We start from the raw sequence: 17852 nt of genomic DNA, 5'->3' as shown, positions 1-17852 counted from the left end.
GAACCTCGGAGGCGGAGGTTGCAGTGAGCCGAGATCGCGCCACTGCACTCCAGCCTAGGTGACAATGCAAGACTCCAGCTCAAAAAAAAAAAAAAAAATCTGAGTTTTTTAGTAAGTTTGAATTAGAAACAATGGTACTTAATAGTCTTGTGATAACTATCTCTAGGCTTTTATATAGAATCTAATTTTTATTTTATTTTGTTATTTAATGTTTATTTATACTGGGAGTTCTTAACAGATTTTTTTTCTTTTCTTTTTTTTTTTTTTTTCTTTTTTTTTGAGATGGAGTCTTGCTCTGTCACCCAGGCTGGAGTGCAGTGGCGCGATCCTGGCTCACTGCAAACTTCGCCTCCTGGGTTCACACCATTTTCCTGCCTCAGCCTTCCGAGTAGCTGGGACTACAGGCACCCGCCACCACGCCCGACTAATTTTTTTTTTTTTTTTTTTTGAGATGGAGTTTTGTTCTTGTTGCCCAGGCTGGAGTGCAATGGCGCCATCTCAGCTCACAGCAGCCTCTGCCTCCCGGATTCAAGCGATTCTCCTGCTTCAGCCTCCTAAGTAGCTGGGATTACAGGCATGCCTGACCACGTCCTGCTAATTTTGTATTTTTAGTAGAGACAGGGTTTCTCCGTGTTGGTCAGGCTGGTCTCGCACTCCCAACCTCAGGTTATCCTCCTGCCTCGGCCTCCCAAAGTGCTGGGATTATAGGCGTGAATTACTGCGCCCGGCTTTTTTTTTTTTTTTTAATTGAACCTTCCACCAAGTAGCTGGGATTATGGGTGCGGCTATAGTGCCTGGCTTAACTGATATTTTTGTCTTTAAAAAATTTCCCAAAGATTAGATTTAATAGATTGTTCCTTTACCTCCTTTGTCTAATGGTAGCATGTTTTTGTCTAATATCTGTCCCTGTTATTGATAAATTTAGAACTGGCTAAGATGTATATCTGGTTAACATTTTTATTAAATTAAACATTTTACTTTGAGGTGATTGTAGAGTCACATGCAGTTGTAAGAAATACTAGAGAGAGCCTGTGTCCCCTTTATCCAGTGGTGACATCTTGCAAGTCTGTAGTACAATGTCACACCCAGGATGTTGACATTGATACAGTCCCTATTCTATTACCACAAGATTCCTCATGTTGCACTTTTATAGTTGTATCCACTCTCCTGCCTTACCCCTCCTTAACCTCTGACAGCCATGACTCTGAGACTCTGATCTCCATTTCGATAATTTGGTCGTTCGAGAATGTTAAGTAAATGCAATAGCCTTTTGGGATTGGTGTTTTTTACTTAGCCTGATTCTCCAGAGCTTCCCCCAGATAGTCATACGTATTAATAGTTTGTTCCTTTTTGTTGCCGAGTATTTTTCCATAGCATGGATGTACTGCATTGTGTTTAACCATTCACCCTCTGAAAATCTGGATTGTTTCCAGTTTTTGGATATTGTGAATAAAGCTGCTGTAAACAATCATGTTACAGATTTTTGCGTAACATAAGTCTTCATTTCCCTGGGATAAATTCCCAGTAGTACAATTTCTGGATTGATTGGTAGTTGCTTGTTCATTTTTTTTTTTTTAATCTGCCAAACTTTTTTTCTAAGCAGGAACATTTCACATGTATGAGTGATCTCCTCAGCATTTGGTGGCGATACAATTTTTTTTTTTTTTTTGAGACGGAGTCTCGCTTTGTCCCCCAGGCTGGAGTGCAGTGGTGCAATCTCGGCTCACTGCAAGCTCCGCCTTCCAGGTTCATGCCATTCTCCTGCCTCAGCCTCCCGAGTAGCTGGGACTACAGGCGCCTGCCACCACGCCCAGCTAATTTTTTGTATTTTTACTAGAGATGGGGTTTCATCGTGTTAGCCAGGATGGTCTCGATCTCCTGACCTTGTGATCCGCCTGCCTCGGCCTCCTAAAGTGTTGGGATTACAGGCGTGAGCCACTGTGCCGGGCTTTTTTTTTTTTCTGAGCTGGAGTTTGGCTCTGGCGCCCAGGCTGGAGTGCAATGGTGCGATCTGAGCTCACTGCAACCTTTGCCTCCCAGGTTCAAGCAATTCTCCTGCCTCAGCCTCCTGAGTAGCTAGGATTACAGGCATGCGCCACCACGCCTGGCTAATTTTTTATATTTTTAGTAGTGACGAGGTTTCACCATGTTGGCCAGGCTGGTCTTGAGCTCCCGACCTCGTGATCCACCCGCCTTGGCCTCCCAAAGTGCTGGGATTAGAGGCATGAGCCACCGTGCCCAGCTGATACTATTTTTAATTTTAGCCATTTTGGTAGGTGTTTGGAGATTTTAATTTGCATTTACCCAGTAGTTAAAATGTGTGTGTGTGTGTGTGTGTGTGTGTGTTTGAGACAAGGTCTTGCTCTGTTGCCCAGGCTGGAGTGCACTGGTGAGACCACGGCTCACTGCAGCCCTGACCTTCTGGGCTCAAGTGATCTTTCTGCCTCAGCCTCCTGAGTAGCTGGAACTATACAGGCATGTACCACCATGCCTGCCTAATATTTTCAATTTTTTAATGTTGTCCAGGCTGGTCTTGAACTCCTGGGTTCAAATGATCCTCCCACCTCTGTCTGCCTCCCAAAGTGTTGGGATTACAGGTGTGAGCCACTGCATCCAGCCATAATGTGGTGGGTTTTTTTTTTTTTTTTTTTGACACGTTATTGCCCAGGCTGGAGTGCAGTGGTGTGAACTCGGCTTACTGCAACCTCTGCCTCCCAGGTTCAAGTGATTGTCCTGCCTCAGCCTCCCAAGTAGCTGGGATTACAGGCATGCGCCACATATTTTTTTTTTTAGTAGAGACGGGGTTTCACCATGTTGTCCAGGCTAGTCTCGAACTCCTGACCTCAGGTGATCCACCCGCCTCAGCCTCCCAAAGTGCTGGGATTACAGGCTTGAGCCACCACACCCGGCCCATAATGAGGTTTTCATGTGCTTATTTGTCATCTGTATCTCTTCTTCATGTTTTTGCCCATTTTGGATTATATGCTTTGTAGTGTTGAGTTTTGAGAATTTTTAAAATGTATATTCTAATACTAGCCCTTTAATGGATATGTGGTTTGCAGGTATTTTCTCCCACTCTATCGCTCGCTTTTTATCCTCCTCATAGGGTCTTATGCAGAACAAAAGATAGTTTTATTTATTTATTTATTTATTTATTTTGAGACAGAGTCTTGCTCTGTCGCCCAGGCTGGAGTGCAGTGGCACAATCTCGGCTCACTGCAAGCTCTGCCTCCCGGGTTCACGCCATTCTCCTGCCTCAGCCTCCCAAGTAGCTGGGACTACAGGCGCCCACCACCACGCCTGGCTAATTTTTTGTATTTTTTTAGTAGAGACGGGGTTTCACCGTGTTAGCCAGGATGGTCTCCATCTCCTGACCTTGTGATCTGCCTGCCTTGGCCTCCCAAAGTGCTGGGATTACAGGTGTGAGCCACCACGCCCGGCCTATTTATTTATTTTTAGAGACAGACTCTCACTGTGTCACCCAGGCTGGAGTGCAGTGGTGTGATCTCCACTTACCGCAACCTCTGCCTCCCAGGTTCAAGCGATTCTCCTGCCTCAGCCTTTCAAGTAGCTGGGACTACAGGCATGAGCCACCATACCTGGCTAATTTTTGTATTTTTAATAGAGATGAGGTTTTGCTGTGTTGGCCAGGCTGGTCTCAAACTTCTGACCTCAGGTGATCCGCCCACCTCAGTCTCCCAAAGTGCTGGGATTACAGTCGTGAGCCACTGTGCCCGGCTGCAAAAGGTTTTTTTTTGAGGAAGTCCGGAATATACATTTTTTCCTTTTATAGATTATACTTTTGGTCTCAAGTCTAAGAACTCTGTCTAGCCCCAGATGCTGAAGGTTTTCTTTTTTGAGACAGAATCTTCCTCTGTCACCTAGGCTGGAGTGCAATGGCCCGATCTTGGCTCTCTGTAACCTCTGCCTCCTAGGTTCAGATGGTTCTCATGCCTCAGCTTCCCAAGTAGCTGGGACTACAGGCATGCACTACCATGCCTGGTTAATTTTTTGTATTTTTATTAGAGACAGGGTTTCACTGTGGTGGCCAGGCTTGTCTTGAACTCCTGGCCTCAAGTGATTCACCCATCTTGCCCTCCCAAAGTGCTGGGATTACAGGTGTGAGACACAGCGCCTGGCCTGGTATTTGTTTTTTGGGTTTTTGGGGTTTTTGTGTTTTTTTTTTGAATTATGAAATATTTCCCATTTTTATTTATAAAATTATTAATTAAATTTGCAAAAGTAGATTTACAGAGCCTCAGGTAACAAAACAGGAAATGAAATGTTCCAGAGATGGCCGGGCGCGGTGTCTCACGCCTGTAATCCCAGCACTTTGGGAGGCCGAGGCAGGCGGATCACGAGGTCAGGAGATGGAGACCATCCTGGCTAACACGGTGAAACCCTGTCTCTACTAAAAATACAACAAATTAGCCGGGTATGGTGGCAGGTACTTGTAGTCCCAGCTACTTGGGAGGCTGAGGCAGGAGAATGGCGTGAACCAGGGAGGCGGAGCTTGCGGTGAGCCGAGATCGCCGCCACTGTACTCCAGCCTGGGAGACAGAGCGAGACTCCATCTCAAAAAAAAAAAAAAAAAAGAACACAAACATGGCCGGGCCCAGTGGCTCATGCCTGTAATCCCATCACTTTGGAACACCGAGGCGGGTGGATCACGAGGTCAGGCGTTCGAGACCAGCCTGGCCAACATAGTGAAACCCTGTCTCTACTAAAAATACAAAAAATTAGCCGGGCATGGTGGCAGGCACCTGTAATCCCAGCTACTCGGGAGGCTTAGGCAGGAGAATCGCTTGAACCTGGGAGGCGGAGGTTGCAGTGAGCCGAGATAATGCCACTGCACTCCAGCCCGGGCTACAGAGCAAGACTCTGTCTCAAAAAAAAAAAAAAAAAAAAAAGAAATGTTCCAGAGACATTCTGAAAAGTTCCAAAGAAACACACACTAGCCTAAAAATCTCAGTTAAACCATGGTTGCACAACAGGTTATATTTATTCCTGCATTTTCTCAATAAGTTCCTCCTTATATTTGCCTTTCTCTTTTCTGACTTGTCGAGACTTGGCTTTGTGTTCAATAATTTTTTTCCAATCCTTGTTGAGATTTAGCCTGGTGATAACCACCTTGTTTGGGTGAGTACCCACGTGGACGGTTGTGCTGTTGGCCTACTCATGCTGCACCTGCTCAATGTAGATGACATCTTTCTTTCTGTACACCTGGACTACCTCGCCAATTTGCTGACCTTTGTAGTGTCCTTGAACTATCTGGACCTCGTCGTCCTTGCGGATGGGTGTGGAGCGGACATTGTACTTCTGCCGCAGCTCCTTGGAGAGCGGGGATGACATGATCTTCCTGTGCACGTGCAAGGGGGCATGGAAGTGACGTTTGTGGTTTTTGCTGCGGTCCAAGTTCACGAAGGGATTGAACTTCATGGTGATGCTCTGGCTAGCAGCGGCCTCAGGCCTGTTTTGGTTTTTTTTTTTTTTTTGAGACAGTGACTCACTTTGTCACCCAGGCTGGAGTGCAGTGGCATGATCAAGGCTCACTGCAGCCTCGACCTCCTTGGCTCAAGTGATCCTCCTGCCTCAGCCCTCCAAGTAGGTGGGACTATAGGTATATGCCAGCATACTCAGCTTATTTTTGTATTTTTTGTAGAGACCGGTTTTCGCTATGTTGCTCGGGCTGGTCTCAAACTCCTGAGCTCCAGCAATCTGCCCACCTTGACCTCCCAAAGTGTTGGGATTACAGGCGTGAGCCACTGTACCTGGCCCAGTTATCATATTTTTAGTTCTAAAATTTCCATTTTATTCTTTCTATCTTCTATTTCTTGGCTGAGACTTTGTTTTTTGGTTCATATTCAAGCGTGTTCATAATTACTCATTAAATGTTGTTACCACGGCTGCTTTAAAATCTTGGTCAGTTAGTTCTGACCTCTCTGTCATTCTGGTGTTGGCATTTATAGATTGTCATCTGTTTTCATTGAGTTTGAGATTTTCCTGGTTCGTCTTTAATTATTGATTTTTTTATTGAAACATGAGCATATTTTGTTGTTACTGAAAACTTCTGTTTTAGCTGGCTTCCTCTCACACTGCCATGGTAGGGGAAGAGGGGTACCACCTCATTCCTGCCAGGTGGGAGTCGAAGTCTGGGTTCCCCACTCAGCCTTCTTTGACCAAAGTGGGAGGTTCCTCGTTACCGCTGGGCCCACTTGGTTGGGGTGGAAGTCTAGGCTTCTGATGTGGTCTCTACTAACATGTGGGGTTGGTGCCAGTTACCAGTCATCGGGGATGAAAGACCTGACTCCCTACTTGGCTTTCTCTGACACCCGCCTGGTGGGGTGTGGGGCACCTTGTTACAGCCTTGAGAAGGGCAGAGATCTACCCTCCTCCCTGTTTACTGGTGTCTGTGGTTGTGGGGCTGTACTTTTTTTCCAGTGATATTTGGCTAGAGTAATTACTGTGTGAAAGTTTTCTGTCTAGCTAGGCTTTCCCTTTCCTGTTCCTTCAGCTGGAGAGAGCAGACTTTGGTTGCAGCTGTTTTTAGCACCCACTGGTGTGCCGTGGCTCCTTCAGTTCCAAATCTGGGATCTATGAGGCAAAAAGAAAGCCCAGGGAATCAACTACTGTGTTGTTTCTTTGGTCCTGAGCTCCCTAGCTGGTCTGCCTTCTCTCCACCTTTCAGAGTCTTCTTTTGTTTTTTTTTTTTATATATAATGCCTAGGGATTTTAGTTGTCGTTTGTGGAAAGAATAAGGAAAAGTACTCCATCTTCCCAGAAGCAAACTCCTGGTTGACATTAAAAAAACAAACAAACAAACAAAAAAAGAACTAACTTATTACCTCTTGAATGTTCCAGATTTCCACTGGGAAATATCCAAATGTGAGCATTGTTCAATAGTGTCTGGAAAGTTTACTTGATTATTTTTAATTTGTAGAAAAAAATTAAAATTTGCATGCTATAAATATTTCAGAATTAAATAATATCGAAGGATTCCTGATGCCATAGAACAAAAACCTTTTGATCTTTTCATTTCAAAAATGAGAGAAACAAAACTACATTTCTTTTACATATTAAATAACTGATCTGTTTTCCTTGTTTTTAGCTTATAGTTGCAACAACATGTATGGGAATAAACCATCCAATATTTTCCCGTAAAATTTTTGATTTTTGTATTGTGGATGAAGCCTCTCAAATTAGCCAACCAATTTGTCTGGGCCCCCTTTTTTTTTCACGGAGATTTGTGTTAGTGGGGGACCATCAGCAGCTTCCTCCCCTGGTGCTAAACCGTGAAGCAAGGTAGGCAGACACTTAAGTGTTAATTTTAAACTAGATTATTTTCAAGGAACAGATTTAGTACACTGATAAACATGAATCTGATTTATTGACAGAGCTCTTGGCATGAGTGAAAGCTTATTCAAGAGGCTGGAGCAGAATAAGAGTGCTGTTGTACAGTTAACCGTGCAGTACAGAATGAACAGGTATTTGTAACAGTGTTAGCTAGGAGTGGTTTTCATGTTTGTTTCCATCTACCAAAACTAAAGTTTTCTTTTGTAATTCCCTTAGTAAAATTATGTCCTTAAGTAATAAGCTGACCTATGAGGGCAAGCTGGAGTGTGGATCAGACAAAGTGGCCAATGCAGTGATAAACCTACCTCACTTTAAAGATGTGAAGCTGGAACTGGAATTTTATGCTGACTATTCTGATAATCCTTGGTTGATGGGAGTATTTGAACCCAACAATCCTGTTTGTTTCCTTAATACAGACAAGGTAAAAAGAAAAAAATTTCTGTTTAGTTTTTCTCATTTTGTCCTATTATTTAAATTTCTCAGTTTTCATCAGTACATGCCCTAATTAGAGCTTATCAGTTAAAAGGCAAAACTAGGCTGGGCGTGGTGGCTCACACCTGTAATCCCAGCACTTTGCGAGGCCAAGGCGGGCAGATCACAAGGTCAGGAATTCAAGACCAGCTTGGCCAACATGGTGAAACCCTGTCTCTACTAAAAATATAAAAAGTAGCTGGGCATGGTGGTGGGTGCCTGTAATCCCAGCTACTCAGGAGGCTGAGGCATGAGAATTGCTTCAGCCTGGGAGGCGGAGGTTACAGTGAGCTGAGATCACGCTGCTGCACTCCAGCCTGGGTGACAGAGCAAGACTCCCATCTTGGGAGGGAAAAGAAAAAGGCAAAACTAATGTACTTCTCATACTTCAACCCAAAATAGTCTTTTCTTTCTTTTTCCTTTCTTTTTCTTTTTTTGAGACGGAGTCTTGCTTTGTTGCCCAAGTGGCATGATCTCGGCTCACTGCAACTTCCTCCTCCCAGATTCAAGCGATTCTCCTGCCTCAGCCACCCAAGTAGCTGGGATTACAGGCACCCACCACCACACCAGGCTAATTTTGTATTTTTAGTAGAGACAGGCTTTCGCCATGTTGGCCAGGCTGGTCTTGAACTCCTGGCTTCAAATGATCCACCTGCTTCAGCCTCCCAGAGTGCTGGGATTATAGTGTGAGCCACTGTGCCCGGCCCAAAATAGTCTTTCTTTCTATAGGCCCAGTATTTTTTGGAGGAGGTTTATTCTGGAGGTCAGTAGATATCAAAATTGACTTTTGAAGAAGGAAGGCCACAAAGTGAACTCAAGGGTATAATTCTATTTCCTAGAAAAGGAAATGGCACTGATACTATCAAAGGGCTGGGTTTACAAATGGACAGAGGGTATAATAAATTGATGTCCTTTTAAAGACTTTTTAAAAAACAGACTTTAAACCCAGGCACAGTGGCTCACTCCTGTAATCCCAGCACTTTGGGAGGCCGAGGGGGGTGGATCACCTGGGGTCAGGAGTTCGAGACCAGCCTGACCAACATGGCAAAACCCCGTCTCTACTAAAAATGCAAAACTTAACTGGGTGTGGTGGTGCGCCTGTAGTCCCAGCTACTTGGGAGGCTGAGGCAGGAGAATCGCTTGAACCTGGGAGGCGGAGGTTGCGGTGAGCCGAGATCGCGCCACTGCACTCCAACCTGGGTGACAGAGTGAAACTCCATCTCAAAAAAAAAAAAAGCTTTATTTCTTAGAGCAGTTTTAGGTTCATAGCAAAATTATGTGGAAAGTACAGAGGTTTCTCATAACCTCCCTCCCCCACATATGCACATGAAGACCTTTTTACAAACCAGTCATTAAAAAGAAATCTGCACAACGACTTTTTTGTTTTTGTTTTTGTTTTTTAGGATGGAGTCTTGCTCTGTCTCCCAGGCTGGAGTGCAGTGGTGCAGTCTCCTGGTGTCTCAGAAAAAAAAAAAAAAAAAAAATCAAGATTGCTTAGGGATGATGTAGGAGGAAAGTAGTCTTTGAAGAGATGTATCAGGAGGTAGGACAGCAGTTTTATCTGCTCCATTATTTGTATAAAAGGGGACAAGAAAATGGAAAGAGCACAGATATACGACCCAGATCTAAGTTTGTTTGTTTGATTCTGAGACGGAGTCTCACTCTGACTCCCAGGCTGGAGTGCAATGGCACTGTGTCAGCTCACTGCAACCTCCGACTCCCAGATTCAAGCAATTCTCCTTCCTCAGCCTCCTGAGTAGCTAGGATTACAGGCACGCACCACCACGCCCAGCTAATTTTTGTATTTTTAGTAGAGACGGGGTTTCACCGTGTTGGCCAGGCTGGTCTCCAACTCCTGACCTTGTGATCCGCCTGCCTCAGCCTCCCAAAGTGCTGGGATTACAGGCGTGAGCCACCGCGCCCGGCCACCCTAAGTTCAAATAGTAGTGCCACAGTTTATTGTGAGGCCTTGGGAAAGTTACTTATTCTTTTCTGCCTTTGATTCCTGTAAAATGGGGGATAACAAAGTGAAGTATTTGAAGCTCAGTGTGTGATCAGCTTTCGTAGGTATTTTAGCCTCAATCATAGCATGTTTCAGATAGGTGGCCTCTGCGTGGCTTTCTGAAAGTGACTAATATTAATATTCATTTTTGTTGATTCTTTCACCTTCATCTTTTAGACAAAGCTATTTTTCATCTCCAAATCGGTAGTATAGTCTTTATGGCCACTTGCGTACTTATAGTACTCTTTAGAGATTGTATTATCAGCAGGCTGTATATTTTTCCACTTAGGTTCCAGCGCCAGAACAAGTTGAAAAAGGTGGTGTGAGCAATGTAACAGAAGCCAAACTCATAGTTTTCCTAACCTCCATTTTTGTTAAGGTAATTTAGAATTTTCAAGGCTAACAAATATTAAAGTGCAGAATAAAAGAATGTTAGACTGTAAGACACTTACGATCTGGCATTAAGTCTCGTTTATTAAGATAAGGGGGGGATTGAAGCCCCATTGTTTTTATTTTGAGAAAATGTATCTAAGACATGTAATATTTTATAATGACATTTGGAGTTTTCATTTACGATAATAACTTTTTGTAATGTCAGCTAATTCTAATTGAGACAATACTATGTTGTAGTGATTAGGAATTGGAAATTTTTCTGTGAAAGAAATAGCAGAAGGTGAAATGTATTTCTTTGTACTGTGTGTGTGTGTGTGTGCACTGTTTTAGTGGCATATAATCCTTTACGTTCTCATGAAACTAAAAATTAAGGGAGCAATGTCTAAGGAATTATTTCATCCTGGGAAATATGGACAGATTTAGAGCAAATTCAGTAATTGTATTCAGTCTTTGAGATAGGAAAGTTTGTTATAAACATCAGTTGGGCACATAATGTAAACATTTAATTATTAAATTCAGAAAAGTTTAACTTAATCAGGATTTCTTTCTTTTAAATTGTGTCTTTTTCTATTTAGGCTGGATGCAGTCCCTCTGATATTGGTATTATTGCACCGTACAGGCAGCAATTAAAGATCATCAATGATTTATTGGCACGTTCTATTGGGATGGTCGAAGTTAATACAGTAGACAAATACCAAGGAAGGGACAAAAGTATTGTCCTAGTATCTTTTGTTAGAAGTAATAAGGATGGAACTGTGAGTTAATTGTGTTTGCTACTGATTCATTTGGGGCATTTCTCTCTCTTTAAAAATTGTGGGCCGGGCGCGGTGGCTTACACCTGTAATCCCAGCCCCCTGGGAGGCCAAGGCGGGTGGATCACCTGAGTTCAGGAGTTTGAGACCAGCCTGGACAGCATGGCGAAACCCTGTCTCTACTAAAAATACAAAAATTAGCCGGGCGTGGTGGCAGGCGCCTGTAATCCCAGCTACTTGGGAGGCTGAGGTAGGAGAATTGCTTGAACCCAGGAGGTGGAGGTTGCAGTGAGCCGAGATTGTACCATTGACTCCAGCCTGGGCGACAGAGCAAGACTCTGTCTCAAAAAAAAAAAAAAAAAAAAAAAAATTGCGGTTTAACATTGAGAACATGTGGACACAGAGAGGGGAACAACATACACCATGGCCTTTAGGGGGTTGGGGGTGAGGGGCAGGAACTTGGTGGATGGGTCAACAGGTGCAGCAAACCGCCATGGCACATGTATACCTATGTAACAAAACTGCACGTTCTGCAGATGTATTCTGGTTTTTTTTTTTTTTAAAGAAAATAAAATTGTGGTTTAAAAGAACACATAAAACATACATCTTACTTTTTTTTTTTTTGAGACGGCGTTTCCTCTTGTTGCCCAGGCTGGCATGCAGTAGTGCGATCTCGGCTCACTGCAACCTTCGCCTCCCAGGTTCAAGTGACTCTTCCGTCTCAGCCTCCCAAATAGCTGGGATTACAGGCATCCGCCATCTTGCCCGGCTAATTTTTGTACTTTTCTAGAGATGGGGTTTCACCATCTTGTCCAGGCTGGTCTCGAACTCCTGACCTCAGATGATCCACCCGTCTTGGCCTCCCAAAGTGCTGGGATTCCAGGCATGAGCCACCGTGCCCAGCCCATCTTACCATTTTTAGGTGTACAGTTTAATTAGTGTTGAGTGCATTCACACTGTTGTTCAACAGATCTCTGGAACTTTTTCATTTTCAAATCTAAAACTCTGTATTCATGATTAACCACCCATTTTCTTCTTCCCCAGCACCTGTAACCACCATTCTACATTCTATCTCTGAATTTGACTAATCTAAGTACCTCATATAAGTAGAATCGTACAGCATTTATCTTTTTGTGACTACCTTATTTCACTTAGCCAGCTAGTTCATCCTGTTGTAGTATGCGACAGGATTTCCTTCCTTTTTAAGACTGAATAATATTCCATTGTCTCTATATACCACATTTTATTTATCCATTCATCTGTCAGATGGAATGGTTGCTTCCACCCCTTGGCTGTTGTAATTGAGGCCTGTTTAATATAAAATCTTCCTTGTATACTTTCAAATTTATAGACAATTCAGATTTGATTTTTTTTTTTTTTTTTTTTTTTGAGATGAGATCTGGCTCTGTTACCCAGACTGGAGTGCAATGGCACAATCTCAGCTCACTGTAATATCCACCTCCCTGGCTCAGTGATTCTCCCATCTCAGCCTCCTGAGTAGCTGGGATTACAGGCATGTGCCACCATACCCAGTTAAGTTTTGTATTTTTTGCAGAGAGCCATGTTGCCTGGGCTTATGGGCAACTCCCGAGCTCTAGCAATCCTCCCACCTTGTCCTCCCAAATAGTGTTTTTTTTTTTTTTTTTTTTTTGGTTTTCTTATTTTTACCTCTCCTTAGTTCATTTTTCTCAACTGTATAATACATCCATATGGTTTTAAAATATACGTAATAAAAGGTTTCCTTTGTACTCCATCCCTCATCTACTCAGTTCTTACCTCAGATAGTCTCCTTTTTTTTTTTTTGAGAGGCTAGGTCAGAGTGTGGAGGCATGGTTATGGCTCACTGCATCCTTGACTTCTGGGCTCAAGCAGCCCTGGCTCAGTGATCCTTTCATCTCAGCCTCCTGAGTAGCTGGGACCATAGGTGCACACCACCACGCCTGGCTGATTTTTGTATATTTTGTAGAGATGGGGTCTCACTGTGTTGCACGGGCTGGTCTTGAACTTCTGGTCTCCAGTGATCCACCTGCCTCGGCCTCCCAAAGTCCTGGGATTACAGGCATGAGCCACTACACCTGGCCTCATTCTATTCTTAAATTTGCACAGGTGTCCATTGTGTAGGGATGTGTTGTAATATATTTAACCATTCCTTTGAACTTGAATAATTGAAAATTATATTTCTTACAGGTTGGTGAACTCTTGAAAGATTGGCGACGTCTTAATGTTGCTATAACCAGAGCCAAACATAAACTGATTCTTCTGGGGTGTGTGCCCTCACTAAATTGCTATCCTCCTTTGGAGAAGCTGCTTAATCATTTAAACTCAGAAAAATTAATATCCTTTTTCTTCTGTATATGGTCACATTTGATTGCACTGTTGTGAGTATTTATTTACTTGTTTAAATTAAAGCTCTCACTATGTTGCTTAAGCTGGTCTTGAACTCCTGGGCTCAAGCGATCCTCCCGCCTAGGCCTCCCAAAGTGCCGTGATTACAGATGTGAGCCACGGCCCCCAGCCTATAACCCTTTTTTAATCCAGAACAAATGATTAGATTAAAATGGAGTATTATTTATTTTATATACAGGGCCTTGCTTTGTCACCCAGGCTGCAGTGCAGTGATATGATCAGAGCTCACTGCACCCTCAATCTCCCAGGCTAAAGTGATCTTCCTACCTCAGCCTCCCCAGTAGCTGGGCCCACAGGTGCATGCCACCATGCCCAGCTAATTTTTGTATTTTTTTGTAAAGACAGGGTTTCACCATGTTGCCCAGGCTGGTTTTGAACACCTGGGCTCAAGTGATTCACTCGCCTCCTCCCAAAGTGCTGGGACTACAGGTGTCAGCCACCACACTCAGCCTTTTTTTTCCCCAAGAAGTGGTGCCTAACTTCACTCAGGCTGGAGTGTAGTGGCAGGATCACTCCTCACTACAGCCTTGACCTGGACTCAAATAGTCCTCCCACCTTACCTTTCTGAGTATCTGGGACCACAGGTACGTACCACCACGCTTGGCTAATTTTTTAAAATTTTTAATAGGAGGTGAGCCACTGCACCTGGCCTTAAGATAAATCGTTTTTTAAAAATGTGTATGGGCTGGGCCTGGTGGCTCACACCTGTAATCCTAGCACTTTGGGAGGCTGAAGCAGGTGGATTGCGAGGTTGAGATTGAGACAATCCTGGCTAACATGGTGAAACCCCGTCTCTACTAAAAATACAAAAATTAGCTGGGCATGGTGACGTGTGCCTGTAGTTCCAGCTACTCATGATGCTGAGGCAGGAGAATCGCTTGCACCCGGGAGGCGGAGGTTGCAGTGAGCCGAGATCTAGCCTGGTGGCAGAGTGAGACTCCGTCTCAAAAAACAAAACAAAACAAAACAAAAAAAACAGTGTATGAAGTTCTTAGGCTTCATAAGAACTTCATACTTCTTATGAAGGTATGAAGTAGGCTAAGATGAATAACTCTGAGGCTGGGTGCGGTGGCTCATGCTTGTAATCCCAGCACTTTGGGAGGCTGAGACAGGCGGATTACCTGAGGTTGGGAGTTCGAGACCAGCCTGACCAACATGGAGAAACCCTGTCTCTACTAAAAATACAAAATTAGCCGGGCATGGTGGCACATGCCTGTAATCCCAGCTACTCGGGAGGCTGAGGCAGGAGAATCTCTTGAACCCGGGAGGCAGAGGTTGCGGTGAGCTGAGATCGCACCATTGCACTCCAGCCTGGGTAACAAGAGTGAAACTCCATCTCAAAAAAAAAAAAAAAAAAAGATAAATAACTCCTATTGCTTAAAGGCATAATTATTCATTGAATGCCATAAAGATCCTTATTTTTTTTTGTGGTCCTGTAAGTCAAATTACAAAATGTTAAATAATAATGTCATAAATTTATGCCATTCCATATTGTGCTAAATATTTCTTCCTTAATTTATTTTACATCATTGATCTTCCATCAAGAGAACATGAAAGTCTTTGCCACATATTGGGTGACTTTCAAAGAGAATAAAACACTATTTCCCTTGCCTTTTCATACTAGGGCAGTATCTCCTCTAGCTAGTGCCCATACAGAAAATTCTATCACCATACAAAATTTAATGCAGTATTTGTGTTTTTAAGCACAGGTGTACCGAAAACTGTGAAAAGTCTGAATTTATGGATTCTATACATGCATTTTTGCCTAACCTAGAGAAAGAGTTTGATAAATTTTTACCAGCTTTGAAGATGGATTAACTTTTGACTTTGAGCTTTAAACTTTTAAGTCAGACATTTCAGGGCTAATTTGATTTTGTAGATACCATTGTAAGAACTTTATTTGAAAGACTGAATAAAGGGATTTGATTTGTTTTCATCATTTAAGCACAGTCTTGTGATGACGAGAACATAAGTGTGATTCTTTTCTGTATTTTGAGGTCCCTAATCCAAAGCCCATTTTGCTAGGATTTTTTCTGCTATCAGATGTGTTTTCACTCTAAACCTAGTCTTTTATGACATGAATTGATTACTTCCTGTTAATTTTCTATCCTCCCTTACTATCCCCCTTTTTTGTTTTCAGTATTCAGTATTTCAGTATTCTAGAGTAGATTTTGATATAAAAGAAAATAATTCTTACATCATCTTTTGCAACAAATTTTGTTTTCTGAATTGATAATAAATTTAAAAAGTTGATTCCTATTTTCACATATGTTCATATGCCCCTATGTTTGGGGGTATCACGCAGTTTTCCTTTTTTGTGTAAAGATGTTTTGTAAAACAAAATTGTCTCAAAGTGATTATATTATATATATAAAAAGTAACAGATTTTAACAAAGGTTAAAAGATTCTTGGGGTAACAGATTCTTCTGGGGCTTGGAAATCTTCCATTTCTCTTGAGGGTTTTTTTAATGAGTGTTAAATATGTTAAAATTTTTATTTCTACCTCATGTGTTTTTTTAAATTATTACTTGAAGTTTTTTATTTAATAAATTTTTTCTACTAATGGATCTTACTGTGTCAATTATTATTAATACTGAATAATAATTAAACTCAGGGTTATCTAGCATGTTTTTTTTTTTTTTTTTGAGACGGAGTCGCCCAGGCTGGAGTGCAGTGGTGCGATCTTGGCTCACTGCAAGCTCTGCCTCCCGGGTTCACGCCATTCTCCTACCTCAGCCTCCCGAGTAGCTGGGACTACAGGCGCCCACCACCACGCCTAGCTAATTTTTTTTTTTTTTGTATTTTTAGTAGAGACGGGGTTTCACCATGTTAGCCAGGATGGTCTCCATCTCCTGACCTCGTGATCCACCCACCTCGGCCTCCCAAAGTGCTGGGATTACAGGCGTGAGCCACCGCGCCCGGCCGCATGTTTTCTGATAGTGACAAGTGAAGTATTGATCATGCTAGAAAGCTGAAACCAAGCAGCACTGATATTATAAAGAGATTTATGAAGGGCACACAGGATGGGCTTGATCATGGAGAGGGGTTATAGATTAGATAGGGCAAACGGGAAAGGTTGCTGTGATGAAACTTAAATATTGGTTAGATATAATGAGAGTATAAATCAGGAAGGAATCTGATGGTAATTTTAGTTCCTGGGAATGAAATGAATAAGAAAGTCCTTTTGCTTCATTACAGGTTTGTATGGCCTGAAAAGTAAAGCTCCATAGAAGAGAACCTGGGGATGTGTTCTGTGTTTCCTTTTTTTTTTTTTTTTTTTTTGGATCTGTCTTGGTGATGAGTCTAGCCATTTAATTGTTTAAAAGAGTTAGGAAGCTCGGCATGGTGGCTCATGCCTGTATTCCCAGCACTTTGGGAGGCTGAGGCAGGTGGATTACCTGAGGTCAGGAGCTCGAGACCAGCCTGGCCAACATGGTGAAACCCTGTCTCTACTAATAATACAAAAAAATTAGCCGGGTGTGGTGGCCGGCGCTTGTAATCCCAGCTACTCAGGAGACTCAGGCAGGAGAATCGCTTGAACCTGGGAGGTGGAGGTTGCAGTGAGCTAAGATTGCGCCACTGCACTCCAGCCTGGATGACAAGAGCAAGACTCCATCTCAAAACAACAACAACAACAACAAAAAAGTATAAAGCCACGATGCGAAGACAATGTGGCTGTTCCAGTGGCCCCTCTCCTGAATCAGTTCAGAGTTCCTCTCCTCTTCCCCCTGACTTCCCTCTTGCTGCCTGCCATCTCTGATTCCTTTCTTTTCTCCCTATTCCTGGCTGTCTAATGGCAGGCTTTCCCCAGAGCTCCAAGTCTGGTTTGCTCCTCTTTCTCCTTGGACAGTCACTGGCTTCACCCATCACCCATGTGGCTGTTTACTCAACCTGTACTACACCCTGTCTTCCAAGTTCTAGTTATATAGCTGCTTTCCAGCCAATGCCTTCAGAATATTCTGTGAACATTTTAGACTTAGTACAAAGAAATTGGAAATTTCCATCTTCATTTAATGCCTTCCTCCTGTGATCCCTATTTCTGTAAATGACATCATCTCACAGTTCACTGAGCTTAAAGATCTTGGCATAATTTTTCTTTCTTTAAAACATTTTTGGCCTGGGCACGGTGGCTTATGCCTGTAATCCCAGCACTTTGGGAGGCCGAGGCGGGTGGATCAACTGAGGTCAGGAGTTCGAGACCAGCCTGGCCAACATGGTGAAACCCCATCTCTACTAAAAATACAAAAATTAGCCAGGTGTGGTGGCGGGTGCCTGTAATCCCAGCTACTAGGTAGGCTGAGGTAGGAGAATCACTTGAACCCGGGAGGCGGAGGTTGCAGTGAGCCGAGATCGCGCCATTGCACTCCAGCCTGGGCAAGAAGAGTGAAACTCCATCTCAAACAAACAAAAAAAACCAAAACATTTTTCCCCCTGTAATTACAGAGCAGTACATGATTTTAGTAAGAAGTTCAAAC

The 17852-nt window shown here is 43.1% G+C and overlaps 1 protein-coding gene and 1 pseudogene across 3 annotated transcripts in view; one reads left to right on the top strand and one right to left on the bottom strand.

The window, feature by feature from the left end:
- DNA2 (DNA replication helicase/nuclease 2) overlaps nt 1-15944 on the top strand; it is a 109427-nt gene extending 93483 nt beyond the window's left edge. For 2 of the 3 annotated variants that reach the window (XM_063817613.1, XM_054660186.2), the window contains exons 16-21: nt 7109-7302; nt 7395-7484; nt 7570-7774; nt 10116-10205; nt 10795-10974; nt 13159-15944. In XM_063817613.1, coding sequence (XP_063673683.1) covers nt 7109-7302; nt 7395-7484; nt 7570-7774; nt 10116-10205; nt 10795-10974; nt 13159-13353 — 954 coding nt within the window. In that variant the 3' untranslated portion in view covers nt 13354-15944. 3 annotated transcript variants of the gene reach the window in all.
- LOC746446 (ribosomal protein uL24-like) lies at nt 5002-5487 on the bottom strand (annotated as a pseudogene).
- Nucleotides 15945-17852: the final 1908 nt, after the last annotated feature.

The sequence above is a fragment of the Pan troglodytes genome, chromosome 8 (assembly GCF_028858775.2).
Source record: "Pan troglodytes isolate AG18354 chromosome 8, NHGRI_mPanTro3-v2.0_pri, whole genome shotgun sequence".
NCBI classification, from domain to species: domain Eukaryota; kingdom Metazoa; phylum Chordata; class Mammalia; order Primates; family Hominidae; genus Pan; species Pan troglodytes.
The sequence above is the reverse complement of the archived record's forward strand: the minus strand, read 5'-3'. Positions and strand labels throughout refer to the sequence as shown.